The 21,899-nt window shown below is 39.6% G+C and overlaps 1 protein-coding gene across 2 annotated transcripts; it reads right to left on the bottom strand.

The window, feature by feature from the left end:
• Positions 1-1,138: 1,138 nt before the first annotated feature.
• On the bottom strand, positions 1,139-21,583 carry LOC132771959 (uncharacterized). Of its 2 annotated transcripts, none has more exons than XM_060770576.2 (6): positions 21,379-21,583; positions 19,317-19,583; positions 12,507-12,761; positions 8,410-8,565; positions 5,521-5,640; positions 1,139-3,521 (listed from the first exon to the last, which is right to left on the bottom strand). In XM_060770576.2, exons 1-6 carry the CDS (start codon positions 21,446-21,448, stop codon positions 3,331-3,333), a joined length of 1,059 nt encoding a protein of 352 aa, XP_060626559.2. In that variant the 5' UTR covers positions 21,449-21,583; the 3' UTR covers positions 1,139-3,330. The 2 variants fall into 2 exon arrangements, with proteins under 2 accessions (XP_060626559.2, XP_060626561.2); XM_060770578.2 differs by having other exon boundaries at positions 8,410-8,547.
• Positions 21,584-21,899: the final 316 nt, after the last annotated feature.

Here is a 21,899-nt window from a genome sequence, read left to right as displayed (position 1 = left end):
AGGAGGAGGAGGAGGAGGGCGCAGGAGCCGGAGCCGGATGGCGCGCGGAGGCCGTTTGTGTGAGTTTTCAGGGCTGTATGTATGACCATGTTCCAGAAGCATTCTCTCCTGACATTTTGCCCACATCTATGGCAGGCATCCTCAGAGGTCTGTTGGAAACTAGGCAAATGGAGTTTAAAAAATGTTTTGTAAATATTTATGAAATTTCGTAAATAACAAAACATTTTTTTGTAAAGTTTTGTAAATATTTTAAATAACGAAACAAAAAAACACCCCAATTACAAATCAATTTTAGAAACAAATTTTTTCTTGATCAAACAGGCCTACAAACCATGGCTCCTAAGGCTTGTGATGAGCCTTTTTGTGCTTTTTTAGCATGAGTTTTGTGGATTGGAGGTATCTGGTTGGGACTGCATTACTCCATGTGGCAAAGAAAATGTATTTTGCTCTTTTAGATGCAGGATCTGCTCTGTTGTACTGAAACTTCCTAAGTGATAGTTTTGTTGGGAAACTAACAATCTTGCATACATATTTAAATGGTTCTCTTGTCTCCATGTTTCTGTGTTACCTTGCTTCCTATCCTGTCAGTTTTATGATATCTCTAATGAACATGGCATGGCTCTTGGAGCATCTTGCATGTGTGTGGCCTGATCCTTTGTTAGGTCTGCGCTCAAGCTAGAGAAATCTATCCTTTCACTATCTATCTGTGGATTACAATTTTTGATGATCTACAATGAAATTAAGCTGTACCTGTGTGATCCCTTTGCACAAGTTTTCGTGAGTAATCTCTTTTAGTTACGTCAAGCAATTCATGTGGAGTTGTTGTTTTCTGGCATACTGAATATGTATTCCTTTGCATACTAAAAAGGGGGTGCTTTGATAAATCATTAAGTAAGCTTTACCTCTACCTCTCTCTCTTTTTAAATAGCAAATTATCTCATACCTCAGCCCTCCATTGTGTTTTTACTCTGCCAATGTTATGCTTTAAAAGGAAGGTTAAACTCATTCAAACAAATTAGTTTGTCTTTGGTCAAATGACCAGCCCTTCCACGCTGTAAGCATTAACATTCCCAACAAGTTTGGCCAGTATAAGGAAAAGACAGTGGAAATAAATGCTTCTATTTTTCCACATTAGGTGTACAAAACAATCTCTTTTATTAGGTGTTGCATCATTAAAAAAACCATTATAACATGAACACAGATAAAAACATTACATGGGTTTTCTAGCTTTATATTGCTGCAATACAGAGTAAGAAAATGGAGTGACACGACTAGCTGTAGCTATACTGCAGAATTCTTGAAGCAATTTTTGTTAGCTGCTCATGCATCTTCCATAATGCAGTAAGCATGCATCCCACCCACCCCTTCCCAGTATTGAAAAAGCACAGCAGGATCCTCAACTTTCAGTATTTTAGAGCAAAGAAGAGACCCATTTAGTTAAGGTTTCTAAGACTCCCATCATCACATTCACCACTATAGCAATAAGGCTTTAGGTAGACAAGTGGCAAGACCCTGTACCAAGCCGTGAGTTGTGCAAAACATTGGTGGAACAAGCAATTGGTCCTATATGTGGTCGTCAAGGAATGTTCTCAGAAGAGGAAGAGGAAATGAACTTCTTGACCCTTCTCCCCCCACCCCCAAGGTCTAAAGAATTCATAATATAGGTTTGGTCCTGAAACAGCTTTTGGTTCTCATATAAAAAGTTCTCAAGCTATCAGCCTTGTTAGATCTTTCTCTTAGCCCTTCAACTATTATGACTTCAATTGTTGTCAAGCTGAAGTCATAATCAGCCTCACCAGTGCTTTTGGAAAAGCACACAGTGGCCAAACACAAAGAAACCACTTAATTGTACGCTCCTTCTCCCTGTAGTATGCTAAGCAAGATACAATCCCATATTTCTTTGACTGTGGCTCCAAGAACATCAAGTTAGAATTCCAGTTCCAAATAGTGCATTGATGTTAATGCTTACATAAAATTGTGGCAAAGTCAATATGACATAAGAAGAGTCATGTTGGCTTGTTAAATCCAGCATCTTGTTTCTTACATTGGTCAAGAAGCAAGATGTGGGTACAATAGCACCCTCTAATTCATATTCCCCTGCATCCAGTACTCAGAGGCATATGCCCCATCCTAACTGGCAGCCATTGGTAGTTTTTTCTTCATATGATTGTTCAAGACTACACCAAAAAAGTCCTGAAGGATACAAGGATTTCTAAAACTTTTCATTTGAAATAAGCTGTAACTTCAGCCACACCAGAGACAAAAACCATAATGAAGCACCTGCTGTAAATTATATTCATGATGTGTGCAAACTGCTTGAAATGCTAAGAAAAGCACAAGATGAATGCTAAGAATGATTACGTTGCTTAGCCCAGCAGTCAATTGTGGCTGAAAATTACTAAGAAAGTAAAATACAAAAAACAATACTAGCTGTTAGTAATGCGTAGTGAGTTATAACAGGTGTAGAACATCTGTTAGCATTCCTTTTGAAAATGCAAAAAGCAATGAGAGGGTAGGGGATCACTTTATCTGCGCAAAGAGCTGGGTGAAATAGTTAAGAGTTTGGTTCAAATCACAGATGATGTGCATTTCAACTTATTTCTAGGCTCCAAAAATCCCATCCAATAAGCCTCACAATCCTCACTTTGTAAAGAACAAGGAGAAAATTCCCAAGGTCCATTAAATATACACCTCATTGCTTCCTAGTGAAGGAAGTCTATAGGAGGTATTTTACTTAATGGATCCTGGCATCTGGGATGGGAATAATTTGAATATTAGATTATACAACTTTAGCTCATAAGAATATGCATAACCTAAACATCTCGCTGATGAATCCGAAATGCTTTCTGGGATTTTCTAGGGCAGTGTTTCTCAACCTGTGGATCCCCAGATGTTTTGGCCTTCAACTCCCAGAAATCCTAACAGCTGGTAACACACCTGGGAACCCATGGGTTGAGAACCATTGTCTAGGGAAATTCTGCTTTTGATATTTTTTTTCTTTGGTGTTTTCTCCATTGTGTGTCAAGTCCTGGACAGAACCATCAAGGATTTCAGGAGACCAAATGTTGACACAGAAACATCACTGAAACTATTCAGATGATCTGAGGATAAAAACTCTTACATCTACACATTTCTCATATTTAATTCTAAAGCTGATGCTGATGTAGAAGAACCATATTAACCCGCGTGGATTATTTTGAGAAAGCTGTGTGGGCTTGTCTAGTATAGGCAGGTGATTTACAAAGGATGTTATTATTATTCTGAGATGGGTTACAGTGAAAAACCATCAGTTTCCAAGACTTCAAGAAAACACAAGAGGAGTAAATCTAATCAAGCTTCAGTTGGATCAGGAAAACAGTCCTCAATGACTTCCAAGGCTGCACTGTCAACCAAAACCTCTCGAAACTCTGTCTCTGTTTCAGCCTTTTCCTCTGTTTTGGGTTTTGATTCTACCTTGGCTCCAGTTGAAGGATTCAGCTCAATCTTCGACTCTTGCTTACAACCTTCACCAGTCTCAGCACCTTTTCAGGAACAAATTAGGAAAGTATATACAATTTATTACACAGCATTTCTTTTTTCCACCTTTGCCCACCTCTTAACTTAATGTAGAGATTGGCACATTCATAGAAAGTCTCAACATGTTGCAGTAACTCTTAGTAAGCTCAAAATCTAATCAGTTTCTCCCAATGTTTGTGGGAAGGGGTTTAAATTTTCTATTGTCATTACGTAAGTCATTGCCAACAAAGTACGAAATTATAGGATTGATGAAGCAAATGGTATATTATAATTTAGTCAATACTGTTGCCCAGAAGCGGCATATTTTGATGTTGGCATCTGCAATTACTCTTTAGGGGATTTAAATTCCCTTCCCAGCCTGGCACTTTCTAAATATGTACAAATCCCACAATCCAATGCCCTTAGATCAATGACATTCTTTATTAACAGGCCCTTCTTTAAAAACATTGCACCTAACAACCTGCATGACTGGCATTTTGCCACCAATCTGCTACAAGAAGATGGTATGAGTAGTAGTTCAGCAGTGCCAAATGAGTTCAGCACCACTATGCCATGCGGACTCCATACAGCCACCGGGTTGGCTCAGTTTGGGACAGTGCGTACATCCGCCAGGTGCCTGCGGAATACCCCTTTCAGATTAGCTCCAAGGTATGTGGCCTGTGTAGATGGGCCCTTTGATAGTTTGAGAATGCCAAAAAGGAAACCCTGAAAACTTCCACTCGAAAGTGTCAGAAAAGTATGTTACACATTATATCAAAATGGAGAAGAGAAAAAAATCAAAAACATTTGAAAAATGTTTAGCATGTATTTCTTAAATCTCAAGAAACCCTGATGAGAATAATCCTGGACTAATGAGAAGCTTCAAAGGTGGAATGTTTAGCTGCATTGAACTGCATTATATGAGTCTACACTGATCATATAATGCAATTAAAACACAGTTTTCTGTGCTCAAAATAATATTTCTATGGAGGAAACAGCATTTTCCAACATAGATGTTTTCTGTGCATAAATTGCTGTGTTCAGTATACAAAATACTGTTTTCAGCACAAAAATAATGCCTGCAAATTTTGCACCAAATAAGTCCTGAACTGTCAATAGTGATCAAAAGTTGCACAGTTTTCAAAGATTCCTATCCACCTCTCAGTGACTTGATTCTTAGAAGTACTGGATTTATGACTTTTGAAGAAACTGCTCCTGCATCTCATTGACCTCTGTTCTGTTTTTCTGCTTTCTTTACTCTGGACTGTTTGATACAGCTACCTCCTGCTTCCTCAGCTCCTGATGGGCACTTTGGATTCTGGACCAGTGTTGAGAGAAGGATATCTCTGCTTATGTGTTACAAGCAGCAGCATCCCTCTGGACTCCAACACTTTCTGTGTGGCTATCTGGGTAGAGTGCATTCATTATAGAAAAATGTCAAGAAAATGCTCAGCAAATGGACCCATGGTAGTGGAGAAACTCTGCACAATGTGACCAGTCCATGTCGTAGGCTACTCTATTGTGTAGAGCAGCTGCTGCACAAAACAGCCTCAAGCAACCTTTATGGTGTCTGCAACAAATTCACTGACCTCCCAATCAAAGGATGTGTCAGTTTTGCTGCCATTATCCTTCTCCACATCACTGTGCAATCTGGGAAAACTGTTTTGAGACACACCTACACAAGTCTCACCTCATCACAAAGGGCTAAAATCAGTGCCATATGCCTGTTTAGCCCAAGTCACCCACAAAGCCTGCCTAATCCCCTCAAGTGTCCCTGGCAGGGCTCTGTGGATGTAGTAACGTAGAGCAGAAACACAAGAGGCTTCCTGTGTTGCCATTGGAATCCATGGAGGGAAGCCACAAGATCGACACTTCCCCACATGTTATTGCCCTTTTCTGGAGCCGGGCAATGTGGGGTGTGGAGCATTGGGTTCCCCACACATCCCAACAACATGGAGAAACTTTGGCGGCCATGTGATAAGGTTGTTTTTTTACATATAATAAGAGCTGCATTGTTGTACATACCAGGATTGGCAGTGTTGTCACCAAGGGCACTTGCAGGTTCACAGTGTTCTCCATTAGATGAACTCTTTTGCTCTTCACTGGATATGGCTGCCAGGGTTATCCCTTCATCTTTCTCGTCCTCTGTTGGAAAACATGACAAGAGCTTGGGAGGGACAAATCCAGTTAGGACTGGTAACACACATATCAATGGAGTGGTAAAGCCATTCCAGGTTCTTGCTAGCATAAAATGAGCTCTCCAATGTGCTGAATTTATTATAGAAAGCCTTTTAAGCCTGAATTAAAACCTGGAATGAATTTCCTGTCCCACTGGTATATTTATTTGTTTACTTACTTACTATATTTGCATACCGCCCTTCTCAGCCCTTAGGCAACTCAGGACGGTTTACAATGGCAACGATTCAATGCCCAAAAACACCATAAAACATTTAAAAACATTAACACATAATATAAAACCATAACAAGAATACTAAAAGCATGCATATCTGCCCTGGGTCCTTCTGGGGAGATAGGGTGGAATATAAATAATAAAACTTATTATTATTATTATTATTATTATTATTATTATTATTATTATTGGAACCACTAGTTTCCACTGTGTGGATTATATGTAGCTTTCCGTCCTTAATACGGCTCCCAAATTTTTAGGTCTTTGTCAAACTCACTTAAATTTATATCTGGCCTCTCGAAGTCAACATAGCCTACAAAAACAGTGCTTCTCAAACTGCTCCTCCAGGTGTTTTGAGCTTCTGCTCCAAGAAATCTCAACCAGCTTACCAGCTGTTAGAAATTGTGGGAGCTGAAATCCAAAACATCAAGAGGAGCAGAGTTTAAGAAATGCTGGCCTACAAAATACAGTACATAATTTGATATATGTCTCTTTCAAAGTGTGTGAAGCTTCAAAATGCAAAATAAAATGTATGTTCTCGGCCTGAATTCAGATCCATTCAATACAATAAGTAAATTTTCAGACTCTGGGACAAAGACATGATTGCAAGTGAAGATCAAAACTTTACCCTGGCCAATTGCAAAATGCGGCTGATGTAACTGCAAAATGTCCACTTTGAGTACCAGACGTACAAAAAGTTAAACCAGAAAGAAGCTTAGGTTCTTTAATAATCACTTTTATAAAGGCACAATGGAGGCTGTAATACTATGCATATGTGAAACAATTCTATTAGTGTTTGCAGTGTTTGAGGTTCTTACAGTGGCATTCACTCCCAAATTTATTGGAGTGAGATCAAAACAAAAATAGAGTTATATGGAATACTTATTTTTTTTAATGAAATACAAAATTCACTTGCCTAGTTTCCAACATACCTCACAACTTCTGAGGATGCCTGTCATAGATATGTGCAAAATGTCAGGAGAGAATGCTTCTGGAACATGGCCATACAGCCCAGAAAACTCATAGTAGCCCAGTGATTCTGGCCATGAAAGCCTTCAACAGCACAACTCTATTAATACTCAGTTTACCAAATATCCTAAAATTAGCCTGTAATCTAGTTTATGTTTTAGTTTTCTATAAAGAAAATTATCACTATGTAACTAGAGTGGTAAAAACAGAAAGCTACAAACACCAGTACTTCGAGATGCAGAGCCAACCTTCAGAAATGGGGCTACAAAGTGAAATCCACAACATGCGAGTGTGGAGAAGAGCAAACTACAGACCACCTGCTGCAATGCAACCTGAGCCCTGCTACATGCACAATGGAGGACCTTCTTGCAGCAACACCAGAAGCACTCCAAGTGGCCAGATACTGGTCAAAGGACATTTAATCAACTACAAAGCTTGCAAACTCTGCGTCTTTTGTATGTTTGTTTGTTCTGCCAAAAATGTAATACAACTGTTTGGTTGCCTGACATCAGGCATGTAGCCGGGGGGGGGGGGGGGGGGGGCCTCGGGGGGCTTCAGCCCCCCCCCCCAAAAAAAATTCTCATGGTGGTCCATGAAAAGGCCTTACTGGTGCATTACTTAAACTGTTATGTTTATTCATATCATGATCTGATCACCATACTCAATATATCCCATATGCATGGGGGTATTGGGGTAATGATACAAAAGGTTTGCTAGGGTAGACCCTCTTTCACTCAGACTCAGCCCCCCCCCCAACCCCCCTGAAAAAAATTCAGCCCCCCCTCCCGCCCCGAAACGAAATCCTGGCTACGGGCCTGCCTGACATGATAAATAAATAAAATTTCTTATTTATCATCTAGCTGGGGAAAAAACCTAAAATTAGAAACCACAAATGTGGGGAGAGTGTGTTGGTTAAACAGAAGCCACAGTCTTAACACAGTGGGATCTCAAGTTGAGTTTTGTAATAATGAAAATATTGAATTCTTCAGTTATATATAGGTGGTCCATTATATAAAACTGTAGTTGGCTTTTATCAACCTGTTCCCTACAGATGGATTGGGAGTTACAGTCCAACATATTTTGAGTGCACCAGGCTGGAGAAGGTTGCTGCCGATCGATCGTCTTTCAGGAAGATATTTGAGTGAGTAGTAATACCTTGTCTTACTACTTCATCACACTAGAGAATGAACCCACTTTAAACTGAGGTGCTGCCTCCTGCAGAATTCTGAGGTTTGTAGTTTAGTGAGGCAGTTAAAGATTTCTCCCTAAACTACAAACCCCAAAATTCGCAGGAGACAGAAACTGGTTTTAAAGTGGATTCATTCTCTAGTGTGATTAGGTAAACACCCTTTCATCCCTTCTAAGGAGAAAGTCTTGCCCCCTAAATCTGAAGAGAAAAGCCCTGATTAGAGGGGGTGGGGGTGGGAAGATGTCTTTTTCTAATATGCTTTTGGAATGATTTTCACTCAGTTTGAGTAAACATCATAGGATTGTGTTTTGAAGCAGCCTCTAAGAACAGGAAAATGTCTACTTACCGGCAGGCACTGGGATGAAATGATGTTTGCTTTTCATGCAACAGCAAGTAATCAGTGAGGCGAGGATGGCCAGAAGGACAGCCCCACCACCACATCCTGACAGAATGTACAGGAACAATGGGTTCTGCAGTAGATCCCCTGAGCGAAACAAAGAACCTGTTTAAAAAGGAGGAAGAGGAAGAAGAGGAGGAGGATTGTTGAGAACAAAGAGAGGGGAAGCATTGTGAAATACTGAGTCCTAAAAATTGAGCTTCAGCACCTCTAGGAAAAGAAACTAATTGTGGTTCCAGATAGGTGTCTCTGGACCAGTGGTTCCCAGCCTGTGGTCCACCTTTGGTCTGCAAGAACTAAAACATGGTCCATGACCTCACTGTTACTACACCGTTGCAAGGAGAGTAGCTGATCTCACAAAACCCTCTTATAATGCCGAGGCTTATTAAATATGGTTTTCTGTGGGCAAGCAGATGGTGATTACTTGATGGCATATGTTCTGTATCAGAAACTAGAGCTGATGTGGCCTATCCAATGCAATTTTCTGAATCAGTACCCCAAATAACCAAACCAAATCTAAAGTTGACCAAAAACTGATTCGTAACCCTTTTGATACTAATGTTGGAGAATGGTCCCTGGTCAAAGTGGTCCCTGGTCAAAACAAGGAACCACTGCTCTGGACCATTCTAAATAGATTGGCCAAACATTTGAATGAAATCATCATAGTGAGTACAAAAAAGAAAACTGCTTTGAGCATTGCATATTATCTGACAATACGGCATAGATTTCTAGTTCTTGGATAGAATCCAAACTATTATTTGTTCAAAATTCTAATCAATAACATTGATTAGAATCGTGGAACCAGGAATTAATTGGGTGCTAGTTTTCCTAAAAAACCGAAAGGCTAAAGAAGACCCTAACATCGGACAAATTAATAAAAAGCACAAAGAACAATAGAAGGGAGAGAAAGGGTGAGGAACCTTGTTTTCATTGCCATCCTGCTGGTCTGCTTCAGTTAATAGTCTTATCTCCATTTCTAAGTTGAAGAGCCGGTGTTGTCTGTAGAAACCTTCTAGGTCATGTGACCGGCATGACTGCATGGAGTGCCCTGACCTTCATGCCAAAGCAGTACTTATTGATCTACTCATATTTGCATATTTTCAAACTACTAGTTTGGCAGAAGCTGGGCCTAACAGTGGGAGCTCGCCCCGCTCCCCAGATTTGAACCACCAACCTTTTGGTTGGCAAGTTCAGCAACTCAGTGGTTTAACCTGCTGCACCACCGTGGGCTCCCACTAGAGTTACCCACCTCAAAAGAAATATTTCCATCTTGAAGGCAGAGGTTTCCAAAACAACAGAAGAAGAAGCAAAGCAAATGTATTCCAAATATAATTGGGAACATTTCTGGTAGCATTTAAAACTGCATTTTTTTAGCAGAAGTGTTTAGGTAACAATGCATGCATAAAAAACAAAAGTCAGTCTACCCAACCCTCTTATATTAATCTGAGTATAGAAATGAGACAGGGCATGAGTCTTGCAATTGCTGCTCTGCCTCTAAGTCTGCAACAGTATGAAAGAGCACAAATAGCTCTTTGTGACAGAGGGGACTGCACAGCACACTTATTGAACCATAAATAGCAAAGCAATGCACGACTGCTTGCAGTTAGCAGCTTGTAAGCAACCCATTATTGACTGCAATTCGTTCAAAACATTGAGGAAGCAATGGATAATAAAGATATTTACACACTCATACACAATTTGCTTGTTTGTGTAGTAATCAGCTTAGACAAGGACATAAGCATTAAAAAGCAAAATTCATTGTTGAAATTATAAGTGATCCAATTATACATGAGGTAGATATTGTAATACTGTGTTGTAAATTGCTAGCATTTGTAATAATTTGGCAAAGGATATCTAGGCAAGAATCACAAGTTGAGCCCTGGAGCATTCGGTCATCATATTGAGAGCTTTTTCTTCTGTGTCAGTGCTAGAAAAACAATGCAATAAAGACTGGGAAAAACACATGGTTGGAAAATTCAAAATTGAGCTTGCCAAGGTTAATAGCTTTTGGTGGCAGCACACTATAATCTACTGGTTCAAATTTGATCTTAGTGCAAGGCTGTTTTTAAAAAGAGAGATGTGAATGGGGAGGGTGGGCTTGTAGCCTAAAGGTGGCCATTGTAAGGCTTCTGTTGAAAAATTATTTCCCGAATCCTTCTTTCAAAGACATCATAGATCACTTTAGTACATGGCCAGGAATGGGACAAGAGGAATATGTCCCTGTTGGGTTTGCTTGACCTCTTGTCTGCTTTTGATACCATTCACTTTCTGGCCAGCCCACTGGCACAGGATGTGGAGGCACTGTTTTATATCATCTCTAGTCTTTACTGAAGGAAAGCTGATTTCCCTAGTACCAAAAATGATGTTGGAGGGATCCTTAAATTAGGTCCTTAGCTGCTGACTTGTGGAGTCGCCCCTGACCTCTATGTTATCCAAAAACTACATGAAACTGCTGGGCAATTTCTGTCCAGAGATTTGGCTTTCAATATGCCAATGACAGCCAAATTCCTATCTAACTTCAAAACAGGGGTTTCCATTTTAAACCAGTGCCTAACATCCATCATTGGATGTTACAAACAAGTTTAATTCAGATAAGGCAGAGGTGCTTCTTCTCAATCAAAATGCAGATCAAGGAACAGGGATTCTCCTTGTCTTAAATTGTGTTATAACCCCACAGTTTGGATGTACTCTGCACTCAGGCTTAAGCCTAGAGGCCCAGGTTTCTGTGATGGCCGGAAGTGCCTTTGCACATTTAACTCTTGTGAGGCAACTGTGTCTATTCTGTGAAACGCCTCATCTTTCCTGGGTGATATATGCTTTAGTTACATCCTTTTTCAATTACTGTCTATATATTGGAGCACCCAATGGTGCAGTGGGTTAAACCGCTGAGCTGCTGAACTTGCTGACCAAAAGGTAGACAGTTTGAATCTGGGAGCAGAGTGAGTTCCTGCTGTTAGCCTCAGCTTCTGCCGACCTAGCAGTTCAAAAACAAGCAAATGTAAGTAGATCAATAGGTACCGCTCTGGCAGGAAGGTAACGGAGCCCCATGCAGTCTTGCTAGCCACTTGACCTTGGAGGTGTCTATGGACAACACCAACTCTTCAGCTTAGAAATGGAAATAAGCACCACCACCCCAGAGTTGGACACGACTAGACTTAATGTCAAGGGAAACCTTTACCTTTACTATTGCTGTATATGAGGCCACCTCTGAAGATGTTTGGAAACTTCATCTATTGTAAAGAGCTGTGACAAAAGTCTTAACTAGGGCAGGCTAAAGGAACCATACAACTCCCCTGCTGCATCAGCTACACTGGCTGCAGAGTATTGGTTGTGAATTTATGAAGCCCTATACAAATTAGGTTCAAGCAAATTAGAACAAATGGGATCTTAAGAGCAGACTGCTTATACTATGATGCTTTGGGCCTGGAGAAGTAAGGACATGGAGAGAGGTCTAATGTGTTTTTCTACTTCTAGAACAATGTCACATAATTAGATATGTCCATAACAAGCATTTCTGCTTATCACCAGCATTAGCCATACATGCATGAATAAGGTTTATGGCCTCTTCAGCAAAAATATCAGTTTTTCACCATCTACAACTAGGAAAAAAGTGCTCCAGATGTTGTTGTAACACAGCTCCCGTTGGGCCTAGCTAACATTGCTAATGTCAGGAATGATGGGCATTGTAACTCAATAGCAGCTGGAGAGCCACATTTTCCCCATCTTTGTATCAGGGACATACCCTTAGCAGCTGTTTTAAGAGGCCTCTAATTCACTGAAATGCTACACAGCAACAGGAAAAATCAAGTTGAAAAAGGACTTAAATGGGGACAAACTATTTCTCTTTCTAATTGTTTACTTATTCTAGTACAAGAACTGCAATCACACTGGTAATGAAATCCACTACATGAAATATTAAAAAGATTACATTACAAATCATCTTCCTTTCTTCTCTCACCTTTTGGAGTATAAAAGAGACAGATTTGCAGATAAGCATCAAGACAGCACTTTCAACTTCCCTAAAAGGGAATTAAAATATGACTTACCATCATTGCCTTCATTACATGACAACACAATGGAGGAATGGCTGCAGCTGTTTCTTCTGTGGCAAACCAGCTTTCCATGGACTTCTTTTCCTAAAATAATCCTCTTGCCACCATCCTTGTGACAAACATCAACATCATCCATTGTACTTCCATTCAGAGTCCAATAAATACTGTCATTGGCTTGTCCAGGTGTTTCACAGGAAAGATCGGCTCCTCCGTCAGGTAAACAACGAATATGAACAACTAGAGGCAGCTCTAAGCAGTGGAAGAGAGGTGGAAGTTAATGTGACAAGACAATCATGTATGCCTCGCAAGTGGCACATACATTAGTGATTAGTGATTCCAAAGGTATAAAACAGGTTTTGGACTAGCTTCTACATGAGAGAGGTATGAAAAGCTTTTCATAAGAATTCATTTCTTGTCCTCAGCATGAGGGTGAGTGTTTGGTTTTGGGGTTTTTTTTCACCTACCCTACATTGGTTAATCCGTGGCAAATTGGGTGAGTGGGTTCTAAGTAGGCTCCACATACATAAAATAGGAATAGCGACACATCCATGTGCATCATGAAAGAGGGCAGATGGAGGCTCAGTGCTCCACCCATTTACCTAATGCAACATTTGGGTTGCATCCAGGGACTGTGGTGTCTCGCCCATTATCGGAGGATGAGTTGGTCTCTGATGGCCACTGCCTCGTTTTTATTAGACAACAAATTCAAGTGTAAGTTCAAGTTCAAGTTCATGTACAATTTCAATTTTATGTTCATGTCCTTAAACCTGTTAGCAGATAACACAGAGATTCATTGGTAACATATAACAAAAGTTGCCCACTGTCCACCCTTTCCCCCTTCACCTTTAAAGCCCTACAGGGTTTGGGTCCAGGTTATCTATAGGATTGCCTTCTCCCATATAATCTACACACTTCGGTCCTCTGGGGGGCATCTACTTCAACCACTCAGAAGCCAACTGAGGACTATCCCTAGACAGGAATGACCTGCTGGAAGAGCTCCGATAGCTAAATGAGCTGTCAGCATTTAAAACAGACCTACCCAAACTATTAGCACATAAAATGATGTTGATGGATTTGAAGCAACTGGACCAACTGAACCATTGTTAATCCTGCCCACAAGAAGGATTCTACTTATGTCATCAAGGCAGTAGCAAAAAAAATGGGGGGGGGGGGACTTTTTTTAGCAAACCGTGAAGAGTAGCTTCATAACACAAAATAATTTAAATTGTATGGTTCATTCTATATTTTATATAGATTTAATTAAATCAGTTTTCTATTTTGGTTTTTCTATTTTAGTTTTCTATTTTAGTTACAGAGTTTCAAGTATTAAAAGAACTGAAAATGACTGTTAATTGATAATTTATAGTTACAAAAGAATGCCACAACATCTGTTGGAAACACTTGAAAACTGTGTCAATACAGCCTAAAAACATGGGTTTTTGAACAGGCTTTGGGCCTCGAGTAGGCTGAAATGGATCCATATGAGGTTGACACTCTGGCACTTTAGTTGTAAATTGATGGCAGCTAGCTTTAACTATTGATGGTCTGTATTTTTAAATTACATTATTTTATTTTATGTGTTGATAGCAGGGTTGTTGTTTTTTTTTTTACTTTATACATGATATTGTATTATACTGATGTACTGTTTGTGTTATATTGCACTTGGAGTGCCTTGTAAGCTGCCTTTTTGGGATATGGTGGTGGGATATAAATAAAGTTTATTAAGTGTATTATTATTACACTTTAACAGAAATCAGGTTCCGATGATAAACTTTGCTGGACACTCAAGAGTGCAATTCCAATCAGACTTTCTTGCCCCATTGTGCTTCTTCTGTATGTTTTCAAACATTTAAGAGTTGAAAATGACCTATATATTTACATACATACACACACATTAAGATCAATAACCCATACATGTATCAGAATTTTAGAAACTACATAAAATATCTTTAATCTGGTATCTAATTATTCAAAAATTACTTGATAGTTTAAGAGAAATTAAAGTATAAACTTTTAAAGGAAGCACAAATATACAGTACCTGGAAACATTTTAAAGTGTATTTAAAGTTAGGGTTTTCTTATGGAGGTTTTGGGATTACAATCTCCCAAATGAATGAGGCTTGGCATATGAAAAAAGCACAGCCCTAAAAGACACTGCCAGGATATTCACCATAATGAACATAAGTAATATAATGAAGATTTGTTTTTAATCTGAGTGTGTGTGTCTTACCCTATGGCTGAAAGCATGTGACTGCCTAACTTCTGTGCCTTTCAGGGGGCTAAACTATGAGCCTGAGCAAGCAGGACCTGCCAAGTCCTCTCAAACACTGTAGAAAATGGCACTCCCTGTGGCAGCAAAGCAAACAACCTTTTCCAGGAAGGGCCTAATGTGTGATCAAGCGTGAGGCAAAAATACAGGCCTGACGTTTAGGGTGAGAAGCCAGGATTTCCACCCCAAACCAGGCAGTTAGCCATGTACTATATCGGCTATTGACAGCTATTGCTGCAAGTAAATTTGCTTGAGATAATGCTTGCAGTTCTGGGGAGAGTTGTTTAATATTTGCTTCTCATAAACTTATCATGCCAATTTGATTAACCAGTTAGAATTCATGAGTAGACCAGGTATTTTTACCTAAAAAAAATGGGGGGGGGGGGTTGAACCTCTAACACCCCCCCCCCCTTTGGCTACAGCCCTGTATGACATTGTTGCACTCAAGGCAGGCAAAGCCCTTTGACTTTAAACACCACACAGCTGAGTAAAAATGCAAGCAGTTTATTGAGATATTTTTAAAGCAGTAGCAGTAAAAACCAATCCACAAAAATAGGTAAATCTAATTAATAGAAAGATAGATAGAAACAAATAGTCCAGGAAATTAGTCCATTAGAATTCATGAAAATAAATACTGAAACTTCCAAGGTAAAACCCCCAAACTTGAACATGAATCAAACAAGGCACTTAGCACAGGAATCTATCCAGGGCAAGGCTTCTAGGGACTTGGGACAACATCTTGACTTAATTCCAACGTTGCTTCGTCTGGCTACAGTTTCTGTACTTTTATCCACTAATCTACTCTTTATCCCAAGCATCCAGGAATGCATTTCTTTTCAGCCTTGACTCTATTATCGATCTCTCTTGCTATCTGGCAGAGCATCTGAGAGCTAGGTTTGTTTGTCTGTGCTGACTCAAAGCATTTCTCCTATCCACTGTCTCATTAATTTCTACAGCTGGCCAGGTGTTGAACTTTTCTCAGACTCAAAGCCTTGGGAATTCTCTGGTAGCAATTCAGGCCTAGGGAACATACCATCATCCCTAAACCCTTCAGGAACATTCTCATCAGAAAAATCACTTTGAGCAGGAATCCCATTGACATTCTCTGCATCTAGATCAACCTCATCATTAGAAACATCATTAGAAACATGAACCTCATTGTCACTCCCAACATCCAGAGTACCCTGATCATTAGACACAATCACAGGCTGAACTCCAACAGACATATTCTATATTAGTGATTCCCAAGCTTGGATTCGCATGTGTTATTGGATGACACCTGACTGACCACTGGGAGTCCACCAACACATTGATATCCAAGCTGGAAGACCACAGTTATATAGTACTTGCAGTGGCATATCTGCCCATCTCACTGAAACCACTGACTTCAAACAGAGAGAAAATAAATTAGAAAATAATAATCTTCCCCACAAATACACACCAGCACCTGCCTTACTAATGTCCCCACAACTCAGTAAAACCAAAGTGCAGCATATGGGCACAAGACAAAAAAAACTACAAAGTGTTCCTTAATAACTCAGATCACTGGGCACACTACACAAGGGATATCTGTTCCTCGTCATACACATTTAGGATACTTTACAATTAACAGTGTTTTATTACAATTGCTTGTTCGATTGTGTTTTAACTATTTTGTTGTCTCGTGTTTAGTTTTATCTTTTTTGTAAATCACCTTAGGTAGCTTGTTAGGAGAAAGATACAATGAAGAGAAGAGAAGAGAAGAGAAGATACATATATAAGGGCAGTCCCCAAGGAATAAACAAGATAGGTTCTGTAAGTTTGTTCTTAAGTTGATTTTGTTTGTAAGTTGGAATGGATACATTTTAAAGTGTAACTCCAGCCATATGTCTGTGTGTGTGTGTGTGTAGTCTTTGGATAGCACAGGAAAGGTTAACATAACTGTTGTATTTGTTTTGCTGTCTGTGCCCCTGTTCAGATGATTTCAACTCACTTTCTGTCCCTGTGATAATTGGGTTTTGAAAAATTTGGCTTTTTTGTGGAAACAAGGATTGGTGAGAAAGCTTCAGTGCAGACATCTTTCCCCCAATGATAATTCTTTCAGGAGTGAATTTCCCTTCTAAGGGATAGATTTCTCTCACTTCCTGTCATCTCACCCCTGTTCTTAACTATGAGTAATTTGTAGGTGAGATGTTAGTAACTCAGGGACTGCCTGTAGTCTGATGATGAGAAAGAGACAGAAGGAGAACTTTGCACACACAAAAGAAAGTTGCACAATACAAAAGGCCTTCAGGACAATACCAATACTTCTCTGCCTAATTTGCCATGCAAATATTGCTGGAATAGGTTGCATTCTATGAGGTCAAAATGTAAGAATATATTTTAGATAAAGGAAAAAAAATAGTACTTGCTCTCCCATTCCCTCTTTATAATTTCAAAACCCCATTTCCAAGTTCACAGCAAGTGTAAGTCTACATTTTGGTCTCCAGGTGGCATCAAGAGTAATGTTTCAACACTTGTCTCATAATTTCAAACCTTTTATATTTGCTTCCAAATCCCTTTCTTATGTTTTAATGACCTGATCTAAATGCATGCGGAGCTGTTGTTTCATTTTACTACAGTGACAGGAAATAAATAAACAGGTCCTCTCTGATTTAGCTTACTAGCTACTCACCTACATCTTTGAATAAAAACTTACATTCCCCCCTGTTCTTTGCAATTCAGTAAGAATGATATCAGGAATCAGTAAGACTGATGTCTCTTCTGAGCAGTTCTTATGGCAATGAAGTTCGGAAACCTCAGCTTTTACAAGATTTCAGTATTGAGATTGTATTTTTGTTCTTGAGTGTTCTGGAGTGTTACTAGACTATGACGTCAAGTTTTCACTAAAGATGGGGAAAAATCTTCACAGATCATTTTAGATAATTAAACTAATACTTTGGTTGTGTGATGAACATGGTTGTTGTATTTTACTTAAAGGTAAAGATAAAGGTTTTCCCCTGACATTAGGTCCAGTTGTGTTTGACTCTGGAGGTGGGTGCTCAACTCCATTTCTAAGCCAAAGAGCCAGCGTTGTCCGTAGACACCTCCAAGATCATATGGCCAGCATGACTGCATGGAGCACTGTTACCTTCCCGCCAGAATGGTACCTGTTGCTCTACTCACATTTTACATGTTTTCTAACTGCTAGGTTGGCAAAAGCTGGAGCTAACAGTGGAAGCTCATGCCGCTCCCTAGATTCAAACCTGTGACCTTTTGGTCAATAAGTTCAGCAGTTCAGCGCTTTAACCCATTGTGTCACCAGGGACTAACCCTATTCACACTCCTTTGATAAAAAGTATACTAAGCTTGAGTGGATCTACTCCTAGTAAGAATTATTGTAGCCCGTGTCACTCTAGTTATAGCTTAGAAAATATACTGTTTTGTACTACATCTCCCAGAATACCCAACCAACATACAAACTGGACATACTGGCTAAGGGACCCACAATCCCTCACCAAGGATTTTTTATGCTATTCTTAAAAAAGAATAGCATAAAAAACCCAATAAAGACAAGAACATTAAAACGTTTCCCCAAAAATAAGGCATTTGTTTTTCCTCAAGAAGACACACTAGGGCTTATTTTCAGGGGATGTCTTATTTTTATTAAGTGTGGAACAACAATCTGCATTTATAGTATGATCCCTCTGGGCTCAGTAGCAGACTGCTTGCTGAAGCTTTCCCCCTATCCTCTGGTGTTTGTGTGGGGTGAGAGAGACCCACGACTGTTGCTGGTCAATGCCGGGAGAGAGGGACCCACAGTGCTGAGTAAAATGGCAGCTACAGCTTTACTTCTTCCCCCTGAGGATGCACAATGCCTAAAGCAGAGTGTCCTGCTCCTCACTTCACTGAGGAGACGTTCACTTTCACTTTCTATGTCTCCCTCTATGTTTCAGCTTCCAGCATGCACAGAACAACCGGAACATGATAGGGGGCGTCGACCTTGTACGCTACATCTTATTTTCGGGGAAACAGGATAGTTCTGAATGTACTGGAAAATTATACTCCAAAAATATTAATGTTTCAAAATTCTGACTTTCACATTGGAAAGAAGCTGTGCCATGCAAAATGGCAGACCATTGTCTAGACTTCTGTCTGCTCTGCGACTGTTAAGGAGCTTTTGAGCCCATACCCTGCAAGGTATCTTGAATTAAAGCAGACTGAGGACAAATTCACAAAACTACTCTGCATGGAAACAAGCATTGTTTCTTTCAGTCCATATCATATAAGTAGTGGGATGAAAGTATTACAACAAACACAAATCATGCTTTGCTCTGTAGCCCTCATCTTATGGAAATGTGTGCCACCGCATCTCAGGCATAGCTCAGACTAGTTGGCCAGGAATTTTTAAGACACAACCTATAGTTGGATGCTAACTTGGGAATAAGACACATTGGAAAAGTGATTCAGATTTTCTTAATAAAACCACTTAGGCTCATAATGGCAGATAAACCCATAAACTGCACCAGAAAGCTCTCAGTGTTTGCCAATGTTGCTTCCAAAATTAGGATACTTACCACACACTCTCAGTAAAAATGTTTGGCTGTCATTTTCAGACAAAAGAGTGTATTTTCCTTCATCATTTTCTGTCAAATTCATTATCTCCAGGACTTCTTTCCTCAGGCAGATCCGTCCATCACAATCACTGCAACAACCCATGCTGAGGTTTTTTGAATTCATTTGGTTCATTACCGAGAACTGACTTATATTTTGAATTCCTAAAGGGATGGAAACGTTGCCGCCAATGTCTCCAGTAGCCCAAATTGTGTCACTACAAGCCCGACCTGCAATAGGAACAAAGTTTGTTATTATTGTGCTGTAAGGAATATTCATATCTGGCTTAGTACTGACAGAAGGAGGAAAAGTCTCAACATCATGGCAAGCATTCTCTGAAGTTGTTGAATGTGCAGGAAAAAATAGCCCTAATTTTGACCATACTGTGATCCCTAATACAAAAAGATGATAAGTGTTTGTTTGTTTGTTTGTTTGTTTGTGTGAAGGACACATCTGAAAAATATCTAGTTGCCTTTTCTTCTGTTCCCTCATAACTAAATACCATTTCAATTTAGATCCATCGAGATATGGGCACAAACCATGTGTCTATAAATTCACTAATATCCAGTTCATCACACAGGCTGTCCTTAGTGATGACCAATGCAGTTCTATACATATTTACTTGGTTGACGGAAAGTCCCATTGAATTCACTAAGACTTTTGTCAGGCATTTATAAGATGGCACAGAAAGGCTACATTTTTTTCTTATTCCTCAGAAATGGGTTCCATTGATGTCAGTAAGACAGAACTCTACACTACACCTACTCAAAACAATAGTTTTTTGTATGAGTGCTGCTCTACAAGATATTGTTTGCCAGCCCATTGTGAGTTTCCAGAAAAGAAAGAAACTGTTGTTGAAGGCTTTCATGTCCGGAATCACTGGGTTGTTGTGAATTTTCTGGGCAAAATGGCCATGTTCCAGAAGCATTCTTTCCTGATGTTTCCCCCACATCTATGGAAGGCATCCTCAGAGTCAACCTCACAACCTCTGAGGATACCTGCCATAGATGCGGGTGAAATGTCAGGAGAGAATGCTTCTGAAACATGGCCATTCAGCCTGGAAAACTCACAGCAAGGAAACAGTTGTAGTCAACCTGGCACACTGTGGGGAAAATCTGCCGGTCTCGCACATTAGATAGCATCTCAACCACTACTATACATTTTGGTTCAGTTCACAGATGTCAAATTTATGACAGCATCTCATTCGAAAGGGTACATAGTTATACATTTTGCAAGCAAGTAAAACAACCAAAATGTAGCATTTTATCCAGGTAAAGCATTTAATTCGGAAGAGGGTGACACTGAATGAGCATTATCTTTAATAGCCTTAAACTGTCATTTGTCCTGATGTATCAATCTGAAATTGGTCTTTGTTTAATTCACCAGTCTCAAAAAAGCAATGACTAGCAGAAATATATTGATATGGCACAAAAAAACAATAATAGAAATATTTTCCAGCTACTGCACAATATTCAAATGATGCCGATTATAGAGCGCTGCTTGCAAGTCTGGATAGATTTAGAGTAGTAACATTGGTTACTGTTTCCAAAGACATGAAATGATATACAAAAGGATCAAAGTACAATTTTCAAAAAGAGCTTAAAACAGAAGATTAGTTGGAAACCTGTGTGCATGGACCAGGGCAACTAAATTATTTTGGGATTGTTTTATATAAGACATTAAATTATTTCCTGCATGTCACATCAATAAATAAGAAGATATCCTAGAACCAAGTTGTCCAGTCTCCCATTCTGACTATTATATTGCATGCAGAAACTCTCAGCAATCCTTATTTCTCTTGCATTTCAAATGTAGAGCATTGAGAAAATAGAGTTACAATTAGTTTTATGAGGAAAGATCCGTCTTACTTTGGAGTGCCTGTCCCTTTTCATGCTTTGGCGATTGTGAGAGCAATATTTCCCTTAGTCTTACTCTTCTGAAGCGGGGGGAACACCTGAATAAAATGACTGTTTCTGCTTACCTAACCAAAGCAATGCCGATTTTATAAAGAAATTTTCCACTTACCATCAATACTGGTCAGAATCAACACAAGGCATGGCAAGAGGGGGAAAAGATGGACATCCATTTTAAACATCTTCTTGCATTGTGTGGAGAGAAGAAGGTCTGGCTTTGCTGTTAAACCATGATACCACTCAGGAAATGATGTCAAATAGAGGAACAAAAAAGGAAAAGAAGAACATGCACTGGAGGGGTCCAAGACTAATGCAGATTGAAAATAGAGCAGAAGGGTGCTTGGTTGACTGACCTCGTGCAGTAGCCACATCACCCTCATGATCTATTTCTATGGCTCTGTATGCAGGAAATGAGGTGTGCAAGAATAAGATAGCAAAGAGATGAAATAGTGGTCTAAACAAGACCACTCTCGATAATGTCAGAGCTAAGAACTACCCACAGCATATCCTGATATTTTTTGTTTTTTCCTATGCTCATTTAAGCCCTTGAGTCTTAGATGTTTTGACTGATATAATATAGAATATAAAATACAAGGAAACTTAAAGCTCCTATCCAGCTAAAGATGGACATAA

This window comes from Anolis sagrei, chromosome 3 (assembly GCF_037176765.1).
Source record: "Anolis sagrei isolate rAnoSag1 chromosome 3, rAnoSag1.mat, whole genome shotgun sequence".
Taxonomy (NCBI): Eukaryota; Metazoa; Chordata; class Lepidosauria; order Squamata; family Dactyloidae; genus Anolis; species Anolis sagrei.
Note: the sequence above shows the minus strand (reverse complement) of the source record. Positions and strands in the feature narration are given on the sequence as shown.